The sequence below is a fragment of the Grus americana genome, chromosome 5, assembly GCF_028858705.1.
Source record: "Grus americana isolate bGruAme1 chromosome 5, bGruAme1.mat, whole genome shotgun sequence".
Classification (NCBI taxonomy): domain Eukaryota; kingdom Metazoa; phylum Chordata; class Aves; order Gruiformes; family Gruidae; genus Grus; species Grus americana.
The window spans coordinates 58640295-58663562 of NC_072856.1; the positions used below are offsets into that span (position 1 = coordinate 58640295).

General features: G+C 37.3%; 1 protein-coding gene across 1 annotated transcript in view; it reads left to right on the top strand.

Annotated features, from left to right (window-relative positions):
- TECPR2 (tectonin beta-propeller repeat containing 2) overlaps nt 1-23268 on the top strand; it is a 43432-nt gene that overhangs the window by 4154 nt on the left and 16010 nt on the right. The window contains exons 2-16 of the mRNA XM_054826206.1: nt 1882-2166; nt 2280-2408; nt 2809-2940; nt 3229-3386; nt 4509-4821; nt 5598-5730; nt 7047-7514; nt 8158-9152; nt 10644-10827; nt 13260-13433; nt 15619-15799; nt 17281-17422; nt 18736-18976; nt 19775-19864; nt 20701-20934. Coding sequence (XP_054682181.1) covers nt 1933-2166; nt 2280-2408; nt 2809-2940; nt 3229-3386; nt 4509-4821; nt 5598-5730; nt 7047-7514; nt 8158-9152; nt 10644-10827; nt 13260-13433; nt 15619-15799; nt 17281-17422; nt 18736-18976; nt 19775-19864; nt 20701-20934 — 3808 coding nt within the window. The 5' untranslated portion in view covers nt 1882-1932. The remainder of the gene's footprint in view (nt 1-1881; nt 2167-2279; nt 2409-2808; nt 2941-3228; nt 3387-4508; nt 4822-5597; nt 5731-7046; nt 7515-8157; nt 9153-10643; nt 10828-13259; nt 13434-15618; nt 15800-17280; nt 17423-18735; nt 18977-19774; nt 19865-20700; nt 20935-23268) is intronic.

The window sequence follows — 23268 nt, forward strand, 5'->3', positions numbered from 1 at the left end:
ACATGGACCTGTTGGGGTGAGTCCAGAGGAGGACCATGAAGATGATCAGGGGGCTGGAACACCTCTCCTATGAAGACAGGCTGAGAGAGTTGGGGTTGTTCAGCCTGGAGAGGAGAAGGCTCCAGGGAGACCTTCTAGGAGCCTTCCAGTGCATGAAAGGGCCTACAGGAAAGCTGGAGAGGGACCATTTACAAAGGCATGTAGTGACAGGACAAGGGGTAATGGCTTTAAACTGAAGGAGGGGAGATTTACAGTACATATAAGGAAGAAATTGTTTACTGTGAGGGCTGTGAGACGTTGGAACAGGTTGCCCAGAGAAGCTGTGGATGCCCCCTCCCTGGAAGTGTTCAAGGCCAGGTTGGATGGGGCTTTGGGCAACCTGGTCTAGAGGAGGGTGTCCCTGCCCATGGCAGGGGGGTTGGAACTAGATGATCTTTGAGGTCCCATCCAACCCAAACCATTCTGTGATTCTGTGATATACGCTGTAAGCAATGTGTGAATCTGCCAAACAAATACCATTTTTTGTCCTTAGAGAAATAAAAACTAGGCACCATAGGACATATCACATAAATTGCAATAGGAATACTTCAGAGAATAATTTTGAGCATTTAGAAGTGTTTTTAACTTCAGTTACCATATTTCTTTTTTTCATTTCTCTAAGGAAAATATAACTCTGCTAAAGCTTAAGAAAATATTCAATGTTACAGGCTTAAACAACCATAGAAAATTCTTCTTTATAGAAGTCCAAATTCCCTGTCTTGGAAAACTGCAGGTATTTTTGGCAGATTCTGAACCATTCTGTTAATCAGACTTGCTCATGGCAAAATAAAATTGAAGAAGTGAAGGTTTCTTTCCTTTTCTGTGTTCCGAAGTCATCCATGAGGAGAATAGCTACCACTGCAAAATGTTCTTGTCAAGGCTATCACCCCATGATAAGAAAAATTACTGGATTTAATCAAATTTTTAAAATATTTCTATGTATGTCATGGTCATATCAGCTTTTTCTGAAGATCCCAGTACATGATTACTATGATGAGCTCTGACCACATTTTTTTCTTGAACAAGCTAAACAGACTCTGTTTCCGTTATTCTTAGGAAGATACCAGACTAGTCCCCTAAGTATATGTACAGTGTCACTCATCAGCATGAAATTATTTGCTTAACCATAAAGGCAAACATGAGCATATGGTACTTTTTTTCTGTTTGGTCCTTATCTTTCTGAATTAGTTTGCTACATGGATATTTTCCTGTGTCTGTCAAACTGGGATTTCTTTAATTTTTCCATTGGCCATTCCCTCCCAGACTATTCTTATTTTTTTGTTATTATTTGATTATAAAGCAGATGTAGCTCTAACTGTTGTTTCTCAACCATGTTTTTTGTTCGGGTGCAGGGCATTAAGGAGTTGAGCATAAATACTAGTTTGACACTTTGATCCTATTGTACTGTCTAACACAGTGAATATCCCATGCTTTCAGCGCTGGGAGGACTGAGGATAGAGTTTGCAGATAAATGAAGAAATATGCTGCATGGATTGTTCAGTGTCAGAGCCCTTACGGTTCTTTCACTAGCCACGTGAGAAGAAATACCGCATTTGAACTCAACTTGGACGAGCTTACAGCTGTAAGAAAAAGTGGTTATCCCATATTTAGTGGTTACTGCATATCCTTAGATGTGGGCTGAACCCAAGAAACAAGCTTATTCTTAAGAAAAAGGTTCTTCTAAAAAGAGCTTACATTCACTAGAAGAGTTTAACTTGTTTTTTCTTCATACAAAACAAAACCTGAGAATTTCCGCATCCCTGCTTGCCAAATGGTGGCTTTCTGTTAACCATTTACTCTTTCCTAGAACTTAATGACATGTCTTTTGCTTTTGTCTTTCAGATTTCCTTATGTGGTCAAGTAGATGTGTTTATTTCAGCCTTATAATTGCTGATGCCAATGCTTGCTATGGCATCTGTGGCTTCACCGGTTATATTTAAGGAGTTTTGTCCCTTATACTATCTTCTCAATGCCATTCCTACAAAGGTCCAAAAAGGCTTTCGCTCTATTGTGGTATACCTCACAGCACTCGATACCAATGGAGACTACATTGCTGTGGGGAGCAGCATTGGAATGCTTTATCTCTACTGCAGGCATTTAAACCAGATGAAAAAATATAATTTTGAGGTAAATACTAACTGTTACTCTTCTGTTTTCTAATGAAGCTGAGTTGCTCAGAATTGAGCTGCTGTTTGTCTCTCATTAAGTTTGTGAGTTTGACGTATGGTTTGTTTCAACAGGGGAAGTGTGAATCTATTACTTTTGTAAAGCTGTTGAGTTGTTTCGATGATCTAGTTGCTGTTGGTACAGCCTCAGGTCGGGTTGCAGTTTTTCAGCTTGTGTCTTCATTACCTGGAAGAAACAAACAGGTAAATCTTTACATTTGGCTAAACTTCTGTGAGGTTTAGTATGTTGAATCCTAGTAGAGTGTTATCGTGATTCTTTATAATAGTAAAAACCAGAGAATTTTGCCTGATGAAATAGCTGTGAATATATTTTAGGCTTCATATGTTAAGCATAAAAGCAATAATCTTAAAGCATATTTTTCATTACAAAAGCTATATTTAATCAAAAATGCTTTTGAGAAAAACATCATTTGTAATGACTGGCTGAGCTATTCAGTGGTGGGTTTTTTCATTGTTTAGATTTTTTTGTGCTAAATAAAAATCAGAATGACCTGCACTTTTGTACTTGATCTCCAGTTTATCAGTCAGAGTTACTATTCAGTGACTCTTCCCCTCCTTGTAATGCTTTGGTATTGTTTCACAGCTTCGGAGATTTGATGTTGCTGGTATCCATAAAAGTAGCATTACAGCTTTAGCTTGGAGTCCCAATGGAATGAAATTATTCTCTGGAGATGACAAAGGGAAGATTGTCTACTCAGCGCTAGACCTGGATCAGGTAAGCATTTGTTAGAGAGACCTTAATTCCCATTTACAATTTTCTGAAAGAATGCTTGTGTGTTTAAATATTTAGCAGTTAGTTAATTGCTTAGTATCATATTTAGTTGGACTGTTTTATTGGTATGTGTATGCTTCTACTCCACATTCATTGAGTGAACTTTGTGCAACAGTAGCTCAAAAGTTTTTGTTTATTTGTTTTCTCTTTCTTTGGTTTATTTATTTCTTTGAAGTTTTAGTTATATTTTTTGAAAGGTTGACTCTTGTTAATTGCACATATCTTTAAAAGGGTATTTGCAACTCCAGCCTTGTACTGGAAGAGCCATCTTCGATTGTCCAGTTGGATTACAGCCAGAAAGTGCTGCTTGTCTCTACTCTACAACGGACTCTACTTTTCTACACAGAAGAGAAATCTGTCAAGCAAGTTGGAACACAGCCGAGAAAAAAGTAACCCTCATAAAATCTGGATGCAGGCACATCTATTAAATCTAGCTTTTCAGAACAGATTACAGAAAGAGTAATCTAAGCAGTGAAATTAATACAACACAGCAGTCCACTCATAAAAAGTTAGAGTAGCTGTGTGTGCTCAAACATGAAATGACAATTCTACCTACTTGGAAAGTGCATGGTTGCAAATATGTTACAATCATATTTTCAGGGCACTATTATGCAAAAATATTTATTTTCTCATTGTTTAAACTGAAATCACTGCCAAACTTCCTCCACAGTCCCTCTTGGTTTACTGTGACTTGGTGTGAGCAAGCATTGTGATCAGGTCCATCTAATGGGTGATGTAATATCTGATGCAAAAAGCAAGTCAGCACCCTAATTTTTCTTATCCACTGAAGTGAATTAAAAGGGAAAAATGTATAGCAAGCACTTAAAGTTGACTTGAAAGCTCGGAACTTCTTGTATGACCTTCCAGCATCTTCTGTTGTGTAATCTCTCTCAGATATGAAGGAAGAGGGAACCCAGTTTTATAACAGCATGACTGACTATATCTGGAAGTAGAGGAAATTGACTCTTCAAAGAAAGCTTATAACATATCTTTCAGGGATATGAATAGTAAGAGGAGTACCAAGGACCATCTTATGTACAAGGGGTTTTCTTGGGTGGTAGTAATGGTGGTTTTATGCATGAGAGATGAAGATTCTAACAGTTGAGGACTGTTCCTTGCTTCTTGCAAGTAGATGTTGTCGGTTACTTAGCATGTTTGTGGTGTTTTGCTTGTTTTTTATTCATTCTGGGAGAAGGATGACTGCATAGTAGGATCTTTCTGAGATAGACAAAGAGTGCCATTAAGGCTCTGAAGCTTATTAGGAGTCATTTAACTTGCCTAGTAGATATAGCATCTGACATCTAAAGGTGAGGGAAAATTGTTGGTATTTGGAAGCACTGTTTTTGTCTTACTGTAACCAAATTTCTGCTTCAGACATTTGACTGAATACTTTGATCAAGGATTCTTATTTTTTTTATAATTTATAGTTGTAAATTTGTGCCATAAGTTTTAAAAATTAATTCTAAGTTGAGTATATATCTTTTAAAATAAATTCTTCTTTTGCATTTTAGCACTGGCAAATTTGGAGCATGTTTTATACCTGGCCTATGTAAACAGAGTGACCTGACTCTATTTGCCGCCAGACCTGGGCTTCGTCTCTGGAAGTCTGATGTTCATGGAACTGTTCAGGCCACGTTCATATTGAAAGATGTATTTGCTGGAGGAATAAAAACTTTTGAACTGTATCCTCGTTTGGAACCTCCTGACACAGGAAGTTACGGCTCCCCAGAGAAACACCTTGGGCTTGTTTCGTGCTTTTTCCGAGAAGGATGGGTGCTGACCTGGAATGAATACAGCATCTACTTACTAGACACTGTGAATCAGGTAGATAAATTTTGTCAGCGCATATTTTGTTTCTTGTTTTTTGTTCATGCTATGTTGTGAGACTCTTCTTTAGGTTATCCATTACACTTCTGTGATTTAAATCCATGTTTATACCTAACAAAGAAGACTTTATTCTCTCCCTCTTCAACTTGTCATTCCAATGATATCCTCACAAACTAGCTCGATATATTATATACAAAAATTAAATATATTGAAAGGTTTCAGTCCTGGTGTTAACATCATAATCAATTCTGATATTTAGCAAATCTAAAATCTAGTAATTAATGCAAAAAGGAGCACCTAGAACTATTTATTCTTTCCCTTCTACTACTGTTGGTGTCTGCAAAAAACCAAGTATTAAATTTTATTTGGTATAGAGCAAGCTGTTAGTTATTTGTCGTCTTAAAAATACGTATTAAAATGAATACAAGCTACTGTCTTTTTATCTAAATGGTATTAAACGTTTGTATTGTGGCTCTCTTCTGCCACCAAATTGTATATTGTTTAAGTTGTTATATTGTTGCTGCTAGTTTGGACAGAGAAAATTAATAGATCTATGGAATTAAAATTAGTATAAAAATGAGCTACATCATGATTAAAGGGTGCTTTCCTGTTTCTTTTTTCTATTTTATTTCTTTTTGATAAGATAAAGTCTTTATTCTGTAACTATATATGTTGATTAAATTCCACTGAACACTTTTGTTAAGAGTACCGTCTTGTCCAAACAGTGTGTTAATCTGATGCCGATTAATTCTTTCTGTGTTGACTGTTTATAGGCTTTGATTGGTGGCTTGGAAGGATATGGTGATATTGTGTCTGTGTCCTGTACCAACAATGAGATTTTTCTCTTAAAGGGAGATAGAGACATAATAAGAATTTCAAGTAGACCTGAAGGACTGTCATCAATAGGTTTGTATAGATTAGTAAAATAGAGTATGTACCTCATGGAACATGGTGCCTATTGTACTTTTTTAATATTAAAAAACCCCACAACCCAAACCAAACCCCACACAATAACCTTCAGGTTATTGCAAAAACCCACCAGGTTCTGTAGAGTTACTTATCTGTTTCTACAGATTATATTTAGAGATCTAATTTATCTGCTCATCTGAGCTTCTGTTTTGGCTGCAGTGAGAATGGGGGCATTAAGAAATTAATTATGGTCCCTTTTTTTTGAGAGTGGATCAGCATTATCCTAGTCAGGCATCTCTAATCTGTGCATTTGAGACCTTGATGCTTGACCATGATGCTGAAGCAATCTGGATTCCAGATCATGGTTATCTCTTTACTGATCAATCTCAATTGTCTGGGTTGGAGATACCTGAATATGTTGATACTGTGCCACCCGTCACCACCCACACTCCAGAGGAAATTTCACCCATCCCAGCCATGAAAAAGAAAGAACTGGCAAAAACCCCAAAGCATACTCACTAAAATTCCAAAAAGAACTTATTTTTTAATTTGTTGTCATCTGCGTTCAGCATCTATGTTACTAGAACTCTCTAAAAGGGATTAATAATACTTTCCTAATGATGGTGCTAGCTGATTTCTCAATCATAAAGACTGTAAACACCATTATCCAGCATATTACACTCACAGAAGGACTGCTTATGCATTTAAAATACTCCATGTTAGCTTTGTATTAGCAAAATGCAAGTAAATGTGCTATGAAGTCTCACTGAATGCTAGAGAACTTAACTTTATTGCATATTAGTAATAGCTTTAGTCATTTCAGCAGTTCTTTACTCACAAACTTCTAGGGGATGTTTATTAATTTAGTCTTAACTTCCAAGTATAGTTTCAAAGGAGCATTCTTGAATTATATTTTCTTCTAATTACCACAGTTGTTTCTCGTAAATTTTCCTTGACTTTTTTCGAGATACTGCATTTTTGAATGAAGAAGTTGGAGTGGCACTTCAGTATGTGATGCAGCTGGGTCTTCCAAGCTAAAGACCTGTACCATTCTTCATACATAAACATAAATTCAGAATTTTTCTAATAAAAGTTTGGGATAGGTTTTGGGGGATTGATTTTACTAAAATGATTTCATATAGTTTTATTTACGTGAAGTTTACATTGTGTGTTGCCTATATATATTTGAAATGTTGCGAATTTAGAATATTTTTTCATTGCATAAAGCTGCTTCTCTTTCAATACTCTCTAAGAACTATGCTCCTACTCACTTAACATGCTAGTATTTATAATTTTATTTTTCTTTTGGTCAGTTTCAGATGTGAATTCAAAATTGCCGAACCCTTTAACGGATACGAGTCCTAAATTGCCGACCCCACTATCAGTTGCATCTGTATCATCTAGCCCTTCAGTGGAAACAGATAAAAAATTGGTTACTTCCCCTTCAGTTACTGGTGATAAAAATGACTCTTATTCTTTAGTGAAAGATGATCTGGAAACTCCAACGCTATCGGAGAAAAGTTTTGATAGAGTGGGAGACTTGAGCAATGAAACAAGAAAAAGGGGCTGTTCCGTAGTAAGTGAATCGAGAAGCAGGAGCAGTTCAGTAAATTCTGTGGACAGTGGCTCTAGCTTTATGATATATGCAGACCAGCTTTCAGAAGCTCAGAGAGAAGGTCAACTTTCTTCACAACGGTTCAGCACAATCAGCTCTGAAGATTTTGATCAAGAACTCATTGTAAAGCCAATTAAAGTGAAAAAGAAGAAAAAGAAGAAACAAGGTAAGTCTACAGAACTTTCCCTGCCACTGCTTATTATTAGAAGACATCACTTTTGATGTTTCACATAAGAAAGTGTTTGACATGCTTTGTTTTATATTATATTGTCATGCTCTTGAGATATTTGAGTGGTTGTAGAGTGCCATTTATGTTTAAGATGAAAGCCTGTTTTGAAAGTGATAAATTGATTAAGTCTTAGATCTATTAGTTTTATTCTTTTAACTTATTTTGCTTTATGTAAGCATGCTTAAGGTTTTAATGTATGGACTAATGGTAACATACAATGGACTCTTCAAATGTAAAACTGGAAGCATTGTATAGTATCTATTCATCTTATTTAGAATATTTGACAGTGTGTTTCTGGGCCATGCTTTTTAGTTTGTTAAAATAGTGTGAGTACTTGATTATTCTAATTGTTCACTATATTGGCATTACAACTTTAAAATGTTTTGCTATTAAGACCTTTTTGGCTTCATAGGTATCATTTAGTGTTGAAGTTGAAAAACATCAGTACAGCAAAATTTAGATTTAACTCTATTCTTCCCCCAGTGATAAAAATATTTTAATTTCTTTGCAACAAAATGTAATAGATTTTATTAACATTATTTCCCTCCTCTCCTTTGTTGTTGTTGTTTTGTGAGAACAGAAAGTGGGACCAGAAAAAACCACAGCTCTCTGGAAGGTACACCAATTTATGAGCGTCAGCTTTCTGGTGACAGTCCGCATTCATTGAATGCAGACTCCTTTTCCATGACTTCCAGCCTAATGAGCGGCAGCATTGATCATTTGAGTACTGGATCTCCAGATCAGGAAAGCGTGTTCAGTGTGGAGTCCCATACAATCTTACAAGAAGATAATGGTTCAGAAACTTTCAGTGTCCTACAGTCTCCTGAGTCTGCAACTGTACTAATTAATGAAGAAAATGGATATATGGTTCATTTACAGAAACTTCCAAACAGTGACAGTGGCATGGGTACTTCAACTGTTACGGATACTTTGACATCTGTCTCTCCTCTAATCCCCACAGAAGACTTTCCAAGCAGTGTTGATGGTGGATATAATGGAAGCGTGGTTTCTGCAAGCAATGAATACTGTCTTGAAAAGCTGAGCCAGGAGGAAGAGCAGGATTTTCCTACATTGTGTAAAATAGATGAAAATTTAGATAAAATGAAGCTGCAGGACACTGAAAAATCTTTTGAAGAGCCAGACCTTACAGACCCAATGCTTTTGGAATGTGACAGTGAACTTGGTGTTCAGACATCAATGACACCAAAGGAAAGTGATGAAACTGGTAGGGAAGACCAACAGCAACTCTCTCTAATACACAGCGCTCTGTCAGATCCTTCTGTGCTCCACTTTGACATCTCTGATGATGTTTATTCAGAGAACACTTCCATTTCTGGATGGAATTTTGAAAGTACAATCAAAGCTAAATCTAGTACTAGCACTGCTGAATGGGTAATGGACACTCGTGAAAGTAAGACTGAGAAATCTGCCTCAAGTGATGAAGAGGATATTTATGGACATGGATTACCGTATTCATCTTCGGAGACTAGCATGCCTGAAGTTGGTGCTGGGCCTGGTTCCCAGGATATGGCCAAGATAAGCCTAGATGAAATGGTGCTGTTAAAATCTGATCAGGTACATGTTTTCAATTTAGTTAAAATACATAATTGCAGCATTTCAAAAGAAACATTAATGTAATTACTATCCTTTACTTCTTTAAGAAAGCAATTTTTTTCTTACTTGATTCGAGAAAACAAGTAAAGCATAAAGCCAAACAGCAATATGTGTTGTAACTCTTAGGAAATGTGATGTATCCAACTTCAGAATAGTTGATGTGTGCTTAGAATCTGAAGAAGCCGCACTGGCTGTATTATTCCCAGCTCAACAAAAATGCTGTCATAAACCCATCCATTAGAGAGTGAACAGTAAAACCAAGTCACACTCAAAGGCTGCTCCTTGTTTGGTTCTCCAGTAGCCCAAATACTCCATGATGCTGTTCCCAACTTCAGCTGACTTCATGGGGAATTAATGCTGATTATCTCACATGGCTGGCCTCTTGTTAAGGATCATTTTACCTGTAAATGCTCAGAATAAGGATTGCTCTTCCTTTGTGTCCTAGACAGCAGTTAGTACTATTTAAAATGTTGACATTTTCTCCTTTTTCTGTTACCCCTCTTTCCTTCATTGTCATTTTGTGGGTGAACATTTCCAGAAATAGTAACTCTCATATAGACTATAGAAAAGAAGTACTAAAATTAATTGTAAAATCTGTAAAATTACCAAAATCACTGGGAGTTTTAGCAGAAGTCTTAAGAAGGAAATACAGTTCTTCAAGTTGGGGGTTTTGTTGTGGTTTGTTTGGGGTTTTTTTTGTTGTTTGTTTTTGTTTGTTTTAAATCTGTAACAGCGTTGTATTGGGATTAATGAAATATTTGTTGATAAACGTTGAGTTATAAGATGATGGTGTCCTATTTAGTAACAACTGCAGTCCAAATTGTAGAAGACACTTAGTTTCAGGTTATTACACACTGGAATGTTTAGAAAAGCTCCACAGATGTTTACATTATAGGTTGTGTATGCAGTGCTTGAGTTCACCTCATGCAAGCTATCGAAATTTAACATAGCAGTCTGTAAACCAAATTTCTGCAATATATGTCTCCTGTACTGTACGGAGGATCAGAGTTGGATATTTTGCTGTCTCTGCACTCCTGCTATCTTGTTCCCTTTGCTCATCACTTCAGAGACAATAAATTCCTGGACTACAGACAGACTCTACATTTTTATGTATTCCTTTTTGCATCTGCCATTTACTTTAAGTATGTGTTCTTTAATTAATAAGAGAAGATTTTCCCACTTTCTGGAGGTAGATGAGAGTGTGGAGGGTTGGTGGGGTTTTTTTGCTAAAACTTTTGTTCTAGCAGTCTTGTTTCACAGTACATACTATGTTAGTGAACATGGACAGATGTAGTTTTAATTATACACAAGGTAAATGTATTCATTGATTAAGGTACTTAAGAACCTTAAATTTAGCTTTTTTAAATCAAAATATGGAAGCTGCTGTGCTTATAGCCATTTTCTTGTGCAGTTTGAAGACACCTGACACTGTTCTGACTCTACAGTTTTTAGTTTGCAGAGAGCTGGATGGGATACTCTGGTCCTGGTTATGGCATCCTGAGCCTGGTTGTCTCAGAAAAATATATTTGGTGCTTGGACTACAGAGGCAGCCTGTACTGCAGCGCTCTTCCCGCGGCAGGGCTGCGATGGCAGAAGTTTGAAGACGGTGTTCAGCAGGTGGCAGTTTCCCCCTCAGGTTGGTTGGCTTCCACTTCCCCGCAACTGCATAAACATAAAACTTGCATAGACTTGTGTGTTTTCTTTGCTTTCTTATTTTTTTTAATAATGCCTACTGTTTAATTAGGTGAAACTTGTCATCTTTCTGATATTACAGATACAGTTCAGTGCATGTGTAATTTTCAAGTAGGAAATTTTTTGGTCTGTTTTTAATACAGTACTTCCAGAATCTTGGTTGCTTGGGACTTGTTTCATGCAAAAGTAGTGTGGGTTTTGGTTTTGTTTGTTGTTTTTTGGGTTTTTTTTTTAAAAGTCATATTGGGTGATATGACTGCATCTTCACTACTTTTACATACCACGTTCTAGTTAAGTGGCTGTTTTTCTAACAGGTTCACATTGCATTTTGGGAAGTTTTCAACATGTGTCTGCCTGATTAAAATGAACTTCAGAAACAGCAGTTCAGTGGTAGGCGGAGATGAATGAAGAGGTCCTTGTCTGTATAAAACCTTGGTTTTTGTTACGGAACTGCTTTGGTTATAAGCTTGCATCACTGGCCTTCCAGATTGTTCCAAGACTGGTGTGAAAATACAAGTTTTGTAGACATGTTCTTTACTTAGTCTCCAGCCTTGCCACTACTTTTTTTTTCCCGTTGCCTCTAAAAGCACATGCCAATCTTCCCCTTCTCTCTGTAGAGGCAGGCTTACTAACTCTTAGAAGAAGAAAGGAGTTCTGTTTGATCTGTAGCACAGCTTCGTTATGGACTAAAAAAAAATTTAAGAATGGCTGTACTAGGTGAGATCCTAGGTTCATCCAGCTCAGTATCTGGTCCTTAACAATGGTTGGAAGCAGATGTCTGCAGAAAAGTAAAAGAACTGGGTTAGCATGTATGACATTTGCCCTCGGTAGTTTCAGACTACAACTCTTGGTGGCCCAGAGATTTTCTGGGCAAAAGATTGCTTCTCTGTATTTATTATCACTCAATTCCAGGAACTCACCCAGTTTTTCATCGAATCCATGCAAATTTCTAGCATCCACAGTTTCCTGTGGATGTATTAACACAAGAGCATGTTAACCATAAGCATCAAAATGGAATCAAATGCTGGAGTTGTTCAAAGGAAGTTGATATGACAGTGTACTGCTTTGGTAGTAACCAGCGTGTGGATGCCAATCAGAAATTAAGTTTGGAATTCCATTTGGGTTTTCTTTTTGTCATGGTTTTACCCCAGCCAGCAGCTGAGCACCATGCAGCTGCTCGTTCACTCCCCCCATCGGGATGGGGGAGAGAATTGGAAAAGTTGAAGTGAGAAAACTCGTGGGTTGAGATAAAGACAGTTTAATAGGTAAAGCAAAAGCCGCATGCACAAGCAAAGCAAAGCAAGGAATTCATTCACCACTTCCCATGGGCAGGCAGGTGTTCAGCCATCTCCAGGAAAGCAGGGCTCTGTTATGTGTAATGGTTACTTGGGAAGACTAATGCCATCACTCTGAAAGCTCCTTATGAACTGCCCCCCCTTCCCCCAAGCTCCTTATAAAATGAGCATGATGTCATATGGTATGGAATATCCCTTTGGTCAGTTTGGGTCACCTGTCCTGTCTGTGTCTCCTCCCAACTTCTTGTGCACCCCCAGCCATCCCGCTGGCAGGGCAGTGCGAGAAGAAGAAAAGGCCTTGGCTCTGTGTAAGCACCGCTCAGCGGTAGGTCCATAGAACAGAAACATCTCTATATTATCAACGCTGTTTCTAGCACAAATCCAAAACATATCCCCATACTAGCTACTATGAAGAAAATTAACCCTCTCAGCTGAAACCACGACACTTTTTCTGAGCTGTCCTTTGTAATTTGAGAGGAAAAAGTTCTCAAGATAGATTTGTGCAGTTGCATTTCTGAGTTTTGTTGGCTCGTGACATGCTACATAATGAGCAGGTAATAGCGCTGCCCAGTGTGGTGTGGGACAGCACACTTGTTCAGGTGTTTGCCACTCATGACTGGTCCACAAAAGTTATGATTTACTTTATTAATACTACTAGTTTTTGTAAAAGCTGAAAGTATTTAACACCTTTTCCTTTATGTACTGAGGATGTACTGAACTAGTACAGAAGCAAGCCATGAACTTCAGTCTCTTAATAGTAGGCTTATTTGGCCCTGACACGGAATTTTTGTTTGTTAGTTTTTCAGTGTGTAACTAAGGAGAAATGACTTGCATTTGAACGTTTAAAAATCGCACATATTCTAATGGTAAATGCATTTCAGCAATTCCTAGAGAAGTTGGCTGCTGTTCTGGTCTTGCTTTTTAAAAAAATGTATAAGCATTTTTAAATCTTACATTTTTGTTCAATGCTATTGGTTTGCCTTTCCCGTCACATTAGTTTAAGTGTAGGTAGGACAAATCAGCTGTCTCTGCTACAGTACTTGCCAAGTGGTAATATGTTCTCTCTTAACTCTTCGTACAGGGGCTCTTCTCTGGAAGATTGAACAGAAGACTAATAAAGCATTTGCTTGTGGAAAAGTAACTATAAAAGGAAAACGCCACTGGTATGAGGCTTTACCCCAGGCTGTATTTGTAGCTTTAAGTGATGACACTGCCTGGATTATCAGAACAAATGGAGATCTGTATCTGCAAACAGGTATCTGAATTAATTGCAGGCTCTTTGAATTTAGCGGGCTAAGATTATTAGAGTTCAAGTCTATGGAATGATCACAATTTGTTTTAAACTTTTATCCACAGCCAGGACATAGGGAAACCTTTTTTAATCTTGAAAAATGGTTGGAAACAGTTGTGAGATTCTGCGTAATTAGGAGGCTGGAAAAGCCAGTTTGTAGCCACTTATTTTTTGTGCCATGTGGAATACATACAGTATCGAAGATTTATGACATGGGAAGGATATGGGATGGATGCAGATAAATGGAAAAGAATTGCAGAAAATACTGAAATAGTATCTTCACCTTGAAAATGGTATGGTGCACTGAAACTACTGAGCCTTAAGTTGGTTTTCTTTTCTTGCCTTAAGGATTTTAACAAAGTTTTAAGGACTTTGAAAGGCAATGAGATATTATGTGGCAGGTAACGGGGCAGAGTAGGGGAGAGTAGAAGTTGTTTTTTTGAAAAGCATAGATCTGTTGGAGGTAACTCTTACCTCTTGATAATGAAAGGAAGGTATTCTGAGACAGGAGATCATAAAGTGCTTTGGAAGTATAGGCAAGTGGTATATATTTTATATGATAGAGAAAGCAAAGCCAGTGGAGGAATGGAACAGACTGTGGAGCAGCAGTCTTTACAGGTGCCTTCTCACTGGATGTTAATGAGGCAAGAATCAGAAAAAGAGATAGTGCAGTGGCAACTTTGAAGTCATGGCTTTAGTTTTATCTGCCTCAGTGAATAGAAGAGGATCCATTTGGAAGGCGTTATGCAGACAATGTTCAGGTGAAATACAAGGAGCTAGAACAAAGGATGGAGCTCCCAGTTTTAGAGTTAAGGGAGAAGAGTATCAAGGAGTCCTTAGCATGCAGGCTTTGCACAGAGAGCTGAGTTGGTAAGGAAAAATTACAAATAACGTGATGAAGGAATTACTGGAGAAGTAAGAAGAGGACTGGGTAAGGTGGAAACAGTAAGATGCACTAAAGCAGGACGACATTTCAGAGTGACTATCAAAATTTTTATCTTCCATTTAATTTTGATACTCTCCTAATTTGTCTCGTAGATTTAATTGCTGTAGCACAATATAGAAATTCGTCATGATTAAGAAAACTGTTTAAATACACAGCATTGTTTCAAAGAATCTCTACTCTTAAATTATTTTCTTTTAATTAAGTTTAGTAGTTACAGAGAAGTCAAGTGGCCTGCCCAAGGTCACATCCATATTGCCAAAAAGCATGGATAGTGGTCATAAAGAGTGAACTTTTGATGCCAATCACACAGGGCTCTGTGGAGGTTTGAATCAATATTTTTCTTCTCTGTGAGAGATTGGTTTAATTACACCAGCTTCCATTCTGCTGTTCTTAGGTTTCTAAATCTGTCTTTTGATGCCAAAACCAAATTCTCAGTATATCTGTCTTGTTAATGTGAGGCAACCAGTGGTAGTTGTTTCTCCAGGATCTTTTCATTCCCTCCGCTGTCCTGTCTAACTTCCATAACAGAAGTGTGTGCTCAGAGATTTGGAAATGAGCATTCTTCTAATTTTAGAATATCATACAGATGAGTCTGTCCATACTTGTTTTGGCAGCATGAGAAGATTAAGCACGAGCTATGTCTCTTGAGGTGTTTCACATGCAGCCACGTAAATCGAGCTTCTGTAAAAGCAACTACCTGCAAACTACATGTAAATCTACCAGGGCACCTCTCCTTTCAGTACTACACGCTGTGGCATGCTCTTCCGTAATATCTCTGCTGCCATGATTCAGGTCAGGCTGCCTCTCTCCCTGGCATGTTTTGGGCAAAAGTTCTTCCGTTACCGCCTTTTTTTCTTTGAAGCTTCTGCCAAGTCTAATACAGGTTTTATAAATGAAAATTCCTGATACTGACACTAGAGGGAGAAAAGGAACAGAAATGACAGGACAGGACTTGTGTGCTCTGCAGGATGGTGAAGGATATACAGTGTTCTATTTCTTAAAATATAAATTCAGCTATATTAGAGGAGATGGTTAATAATTTATAGGAAAAATAGTCAATCAAGGAAATAGTGATCAAATGAAAAGTGTTAGCATGTCAGGGATAATCCCCTCTTCATTTTCTTTTGTTGGGTAGCTTTGTCTGTTTTCTTTTAGTTGCAAAAAATCAAGTTTGTAAAGCAATCCTCCTTTTTTGATTTCTAGGCCTGAGTGTGGATCGTCCTTGTGCCCGAGCAGTAAAGGTTGACTGCCCTTGTCCACTGTCACAGGTTACATCCAGAAATAATGTTGTGTGGGCATTGAGTGAGCAGCGAGCCCTGCTATACCGGGAGGGAGTACGCAGCTTTTGTCCTGAAGGAGAACAATGGAAGAGTGATATTGTCAGGTAATGACACTGTGGTGGGACAGCATCATGACCAGAATGACACAAATAATTGTTTTCAGTGCTGGAACTCCTTGATGTTTGAAAAAGTGTTACCTGAACTTGTGTGTGTGTGTGTGTGTATGTATATATGTGTATGCGCACACGTGTGTACACACACATGTCCTTTAATCTTTGTCCAGACATATTCAGAGTAACTTGCGTTTTTCTGTCTGATGAATGACTGCTATGTAATGAAAGAAATTGCTGTAAACAGAAGTGGTAACACAGTTAAAGCGAGTTTAGGAAAGTGAGAACAATTTTAAAAAGATCTTTATAATGTCTGTCAATATGACTTTTTTGATTAAATACTGCTTCTTTATTCTGTGCTATAATGGCTTTAATGAGCTCTCCAGATATTTGAGTGAATTTTTCTGAGATTAAATCTCAGCATTTTCTTGGTCATCCACACAGCTCGATAATACTTTTCCATTTCCCAGTTAACAGATTTTTCTAAATATTCTGGGTAGTTGGTATTTAGCTTTGTAGTTGATCCTGCACTTGCGGTAGTTAGTGTGTGGTAAAGTTAAAAGCACTGTTAACTGCTGGCTTTTTTGAGTCTAGAATATAGTCTCTCTTGTGGCATCAGCCGGAAGCAAGTAATAGGAAAAAATTCCAGTCCTTGTCATCATATGATTTTTATCTTCTACTGACTATCCTATTGTGAAGCTTTAATTTGTGTTACCTCCCAACCTGGTATTTGGCTCTCAAAGTCTGAGGAAATATTCAGTGTCTTCTTCAAATCCGAAATTTGCATGTACTTTAGTTAGTTTATTTAATGAAAATATGTGCTTGACCTACGCCTTAGGTACACTTAATGTTTTTGGGCTTTGTATTAAGGTTGCAGAAAGCAATCCCTATTTGCTCTTAAATTGTTGAGAAAGATTCTTTGAAAGAAATTACATTGTTAGCTACCTTTTAAATGCCCGATATGATCACCCGACCCTGTTGAATTGCTGAGCTTGAAAATTGTTTACTTATACAGGAAACTTACAGTCCTCAACATTTATCTTTGCCATATCATTAGGCCGAGTTTTCTATTTATGGTCCCTGAACTGCTAATACTGTTCACAGAATAGGTCAGGGAAGTTAGAGGAGATAGATTTATGAAGCTGCTTTATCAAAAACTTAACACAGATCTTTATTTTTATTTACCAAACAAATTAGCTTTTGTTTAATTTTATTGTTATATATCCAATTTTCAAATCTCGAGTGATCTTTGAAGGACTTACTTTTTGTTGTTGAATGGTTATTACTTATGCAAACTAATAAAATTTGAATTACTGAATAACTGAAAATTTGAAATCAAATGTGGTTTTGAGCTTGGCACACTGAGTTCAACCATTTTGAACTGCTGTTAGCATTGTAACAGCTTCCTTAAAATATCGTAAGCATAAATTTGAATTAAGGTTTTTAATTTTTTTTTCACTTGTTTGCATTTCCAGTGAAATGCAAGCTTTGGAACCAGTGTGTATAACCCTTGGAGATCAGCAGACATTATGGGCTTTGGATATCCATGGAAATCTGTGGTTCAGAACTGGTATAGTTTCAAAGAAACCACAAGGAGATGATAACCATTGGTGGCAAGTAGGCACTTTTTTATTTTGCTTTCAGTTTAATCTTTTACCTTGAGTTTATTATTTGCATTGTTTTCCCATGGGATTCTAAGATAAAATTCAATTAATTGTTTGATAGATTATAGCACTCTTTATTTGGTATATTAAAACTGCAGTGTGGCTATGGATGAAATCCCTTTTGATGTCCGATATAAGAAAGGGGGAAAAAACCATCCTGTGGTCATCCAGAGCAGCATCACAGCAGTGCTCAAGAGCACAAGAAATGCATTACCAGGTCATACCAATGATGCATGTAGCTTGGTATCTTAACAGTGGCAATAAGACATGCTGTTTAGGCAGAGCCTTCAAGTCTGGCTGCTGAATGCAGTCTCTTCTCTAGTCTTCCAGTATCCATCCTTTTCCTTAGCTAGATGAAATAAATAATAAGTAACCTAACAAAAATGCTTTTATTATGCATTTTTCCATTCAGTTGAGGTTGCTTCGAACCATGTGAGGCTACTTGCTTCAGTTGCAGATCATGTGGGTAAAAACAAAATTTCCACAAGTAGTCCCTGGTATTGATTTAGAGTTCTTGACTCTGTTTTCCCCAACTTTTCTCATTTTCCCCAGAGATAGGTGGGGGGGAGAAGAGGGGTACGAAAACAGTTATACAGAAAATTTCTTTGTCTACCTAAGGTAAAAGAATTTCAGTTTATATGCATATAAGTATTATGCATAGTGTGGCTTTGAGGTTATTGGCAGACTGCCTTTTTCTTTTTTTTTTTTTTTTCATTTTACCCTCCTCTAGGAGTATCCCAGGGTGTTGCCAACCTAGTTGTCCATGACAGAACTTGAACAATTGCTTATTTAGACCTCCTCCTTCCTTATGAATTAAAATGCCCATGAGGTTGTTGTAAAGGAGTATTACATGCAATTTTTTGCGATTGTGATTTTAAGTTGCTAAACTATACAAGTTTCTCTCTTCCCTTGGGAATCTGAAAATTCACCTCTTGGTTTGCAGAGTTCAACATGTTTTTAGGGGGAGAGAAGAGTCATCTCAAAACAAAAGGCTTTCTTAAAATGCAGAATTCAAAGTGGATTGTTGGGTAGGAGGGAGTTGTAAGCTGATGTTTAATACTGGTTTGGGTTGGCTTTATTATCACGACGCTTGTTCAAAATGTACCATTTTTATTTTTCCCTTCCTACACTTTGAAGGTTTCTAAACTCTTCGTAGATTTCCTGTACATAAAGCATGCACACACAAAAAAAAGCTCTGATGAAAGATTCTGCAGTTCACCCAAAAGCTTAACTAATTATCAAGAATACATTTGGCTTTTTTTCCAGGTAAGCATCACTGATTATGTAGTGTTTGACCAGTGCAGCCTGTTCCAGACAATAATCCAGGCAACTCATTCAGTGGCAACAGCAGCTCAGGCACCTGTGGAGAAGGTGGCCGATAAACTTCGAATGGCATTTTGGTCACAGCAGCTTCAATGTCAACCCAGCCTCCTTGGAGTTAATGGCAGTGGAGTCTGGATCTCTTCAGGCAAAAATGAATTTCATGTGGCAAAGGGAAACTTAATAGGTTGGTGTGCTTTTTCATCTAATATTTTTGAAGTTAAGGAAAACAAACAGGAGAAAGTAACTAACTACAGTTCTGTCACCACAAAAATTATCCATGGTGAGTCAGGGCAGCTTTAACAAACAATTCCATGTTTAAAAATTAAATTAAATGATTCCTTAGCATGTGGTCTTAAATACTTTCCCATTTAAAGGGAAATACTTTTCATGGAAAATTCATTGTCCCCAAGTGAACTGTGCATGTTACTCCTTTTAGTACCTAAACTTGTCTCTTCTCTGGGGTGAGAAGGCAGTCTTAAGCTATTGTACCTGTTATATCTAGCACAATGCAGTCTGGTTCATGATTGGTGTGACTATGCAAAAACAGTCATGTTATGGTTTTACAGTGATAATAGAGGAATTGCTTTAGTTATTTTTCTTGCAGTATTTCTCAAAATAGAATTTTGATTTAATACATTGCTTTGATCAGGTAAACACTAAGAGTAGACATAAAACATTGTCTTTTTAACCTCGTCACCAAATTTGTCTCCTCTTGAAGACCATTAATCTTCTCCCTTCTCCTCCTTTTCTGCATTCCCAATTTTCTCTGTGTGTGTGTGTACATATGTGTACGTACGTGTTGGGTGGAGGTTTTCACCCCCTCCAACATTTTCTTGAAACATTTATGTAAAAAATATTGTCTGGATGATATTTAGTAATTGATTGCAATGTAATTTCTTTTCAATGGTAGCATTTTAAATAATAGCAAATTTTAATAGAAAATTAAGTTTCATACTAATACCACTTTGTTCTTTCTTTCAAGGCACTTACTGGAATAATATTGTGCCTCGTGGTACTGCTTCTGCCACAAAATGGATTTTTGTGTTGGCTTCCACGGCTTCGTCTAAAGAAGGTTGGTCAATCAACAGTGCAGGCATATAGTATCTGGTTTTTAGAGTGAAATTGATGGTGTGAGCAATTAAATATCCTGAATTACTTCAGATTTTGGGTGCCTTTTCTGTATGCAGTGTTCAAAAATATTTGAAGTAAGGTGGAAATAAGTCTGTAAAACTACTGGAGATTAAAAAAAAAAAGTTTGTAATTCACTCTACCACATTTGGTGTGGAGTGGCATCCAGCAGAGAAGTGGGTAGTCCTTTAGGAACAGTAACTTCCTAAATTGCCGCAGCGTGAATTGCCAGAATTTTTAATATGAAATCTTGGAGCGTGCTTTGCCAGAATGCCTATACTAACCAAGTACTTCTCCTGTCAGTGCAGTTATTGCAGAAAAATTGCACATTTTGTTGATAAAAGTGCAACCACACTCAGGAATTAAACTGCTAGTTACAATAGTTAGCAATTGCTTTATCTAAGTACATTAGCTTTGTTGGCAAAAATGTGTGATTTAGAGCTGAAAGCAATACTGTTTTTCAAAGGCAATTATCAAGTATAAAGAAGAGCAAAAGAATAAAGAGAAGTGATGGTGCACTGTTATGTGTGTCTTCTCTCTATTATTTTTTTCAAATGAGATCACTTACTACTTACTTGATTTGAGAAAGGGAGTATTTAGGTGCCTAAATAAGGGCTTAGGATGAGTATTTGTACTTCAAAATCTTATCTTATGAACATAGCCAAGAAGCTTTAGTTTTGGCTTCAAATGTACTCATAATTTTTTCAGAAGTAGTAGATGTGTAAGCTTTCTCAGAGTGGATTAGGAATCATTTTAATAACAGAAATGTCCTTTCCACAGGAAGCTTTCTGTGGCTGTGCCAAAGCAACAAGGATCTGTTTTGTGTCAGTGATCAGAATCCTCAGTTTCGTCCTTCTACGGTGCAGTTGCCACCAGAGACTGAAATGGTGCACTACTCTGCCTGCCAGGATGCCATTTGGGGTTTGGATAGTCTTGGGCAGATATTTATCAGAACCCTTTCATCCAGCTGTCCAACAGGCATGCACTGGACAAAACTGGATCTCTCTCAACTAGGTATGACATTTTTATTGAGTAGGCTGTCTCTTAACTCTCTTAGCAGACAGTCAATATTTTCCTTCAGAAGTATCTTTTGGTTTACTGATATGGAATATTACACTTACTGGTTTAAATAGTATCTTACAATAATGGGCCTCACAGCAGAGGACTGTAAAGCATCAGGAACAACTATGGCTTTCAAACAGTGTTTCATTTAGCCCTTTGCAGATGACAGCATGTTTACTGTTTGCAAGATACTTTATATGTGTATGTGCTCCTTATGTTTTGTCAGTCCGAGACAACTCAGCCTGACACAGTGCTGTGCAGGTGTACAAGTAGCTTTAACTAGTTCTTTTACTACAGTGTAACCATAATCGTGTGGTCCTTGGCAGTTCCATACACAGGGCCCTGTATTTTGTGATTAAACATATTCTTAACAGAGTGGTCAAAGCTTCATTAGGATCTTGTTAAGGAAAAATTATGTTCCAAGAGTTACATGATCTGTAAGTGATGCAACTGATAACACTCTTACGTGCAGGTTTATACAGATCTAATGATTCAGCATAATGTTAAGAATATGCTACTGGTTAACTGCTCTTTTTATTTGGTTAGGCGTAAGTCCAAGGATGTTGACCGTGTTTTGATCATTCAGATAGCCTGCCGGTTTGGCTCTGGGGTAATCAGGCCACTTGTCAGCCTCATCCGAAAAATTCCAGTTAGATTTCTTTCTTTGGTAGTCTGACTGTTAGAACATTCTTATCTTCATGCTAACCTGCATTCCTGTTTCAACAGAAGATGAAAGAAATTGACACTATGCACCATTCTCACACCATTTTAAAAATAATTCAATGATCTTGCAATTGTTCCATTTTCAATGGCAATGTTCGTGACTGGTCTGAGAACAGACCAGCAATTTTAACTTCAGGGTTAAGGAAGGGCAGATGCAGCTGACAGACTTTAAGCCTCACATACGGTTTTAGTATACAATGTATAATACTTCATGGAAAACTTTTTAAAAAGTGTCTTTTAAAATTAATTTGCTTGCCAGTTGTACACCAGGTTTTCCACACTTGATGAATTGGTTCCAAATCATTAATCATACCATACTTTAAGCACTTGCGTAATGCTTTTTACTTTCACTGACCTACAGGACAGGTTTGTCCACGCTGTCCTTCTCATCTTGCTTAGCAGAGTTTTAAACTTTTTTTCATTATGCCCTTGCTTTCCAGCAGTTTAGATAATAACTGTTTAACTGAAATAATAAATACCTTCTTGCTGTTGTCTGAAAAACTCAAAGGGTTCATAAAGGAAATCAGTATAATTGGTGCTAGCTGACTAATATCTGGCTTGTGAACTTCAGCAGTTCAGAGCTTCAACCCTTGCATTTAGTTGTTCCTGGTAGCTTTGCAGCACTCTCTGGTGGTACCACAGAAATCTGGAGTTAGGAAATACTTCAGACACTCCACTTTACCTGTCATTGTGGGTTAATAACTGTGAAAAGGTTTTAGGCTTTTTTCCTTCAATTAAACATGTATGGTAGATCACTGCTGACAAGATAGTGCATATCCACAGTTATAAGAGCATTTTGTTTGCTCTACTGAGGCTGAAGAAATAAGAGAATTATTGTTATTGTTGATAGGACTGTAATTTAAAAAAAAAAAAAACAACAAGTTGCTGTAAAACTAAATTCAGACTTCTTTATGGAAGTGATGGGGTTGCCAGCATTACTATTGAAATATTCATATTATGTTGGTAGTATCTTCCTCTTACCTTTACACTATGTACTGGGAGTAGTATCTGGTAAGTTATTTTGATTAGGGTTCCACTATGGTATCAAGGTTTCTAAACACAGTAGAATGACCTTTAGGTTTCAACAATAAACAATGCCTCTGAATCATGCTGCTACTTCTAAACAGTGGATGAATGTAGTTAGCATGACCTTCTCCTAAGATAAAAACAGCAAGCAGGAGGAGGGAGAAACCCCAAAACGTTTACATAAGGGCTGCATTTTTGAATATCAAATTGTACTGTAGACGTAAATAATATCAGCTATGCCGAGTAGGTGATATGTGATTCCATGTTTGAGTGCTCTGATGCTTGTTTGGATCAGAACATTACAACAGCTGAGACGTCATGTGACAAAGCTGTTACTTTGAGTCATACTTTATGTTAGAAGGAATAATGAGGTTTTAAGTAAGATTTTGACTTTGTAGCTGAATGTCAAGCCCCTGCCTGCAATAGAAAGTTGTTCTGGCTGTTCTTAGCCCAAGCAGTGGAAGTTTTTGTGTATAGTTTTGTCATTTGTTTTTAATATGCAGCTGCATGATCAAAGGAAATCTTGGGGTAAGATGA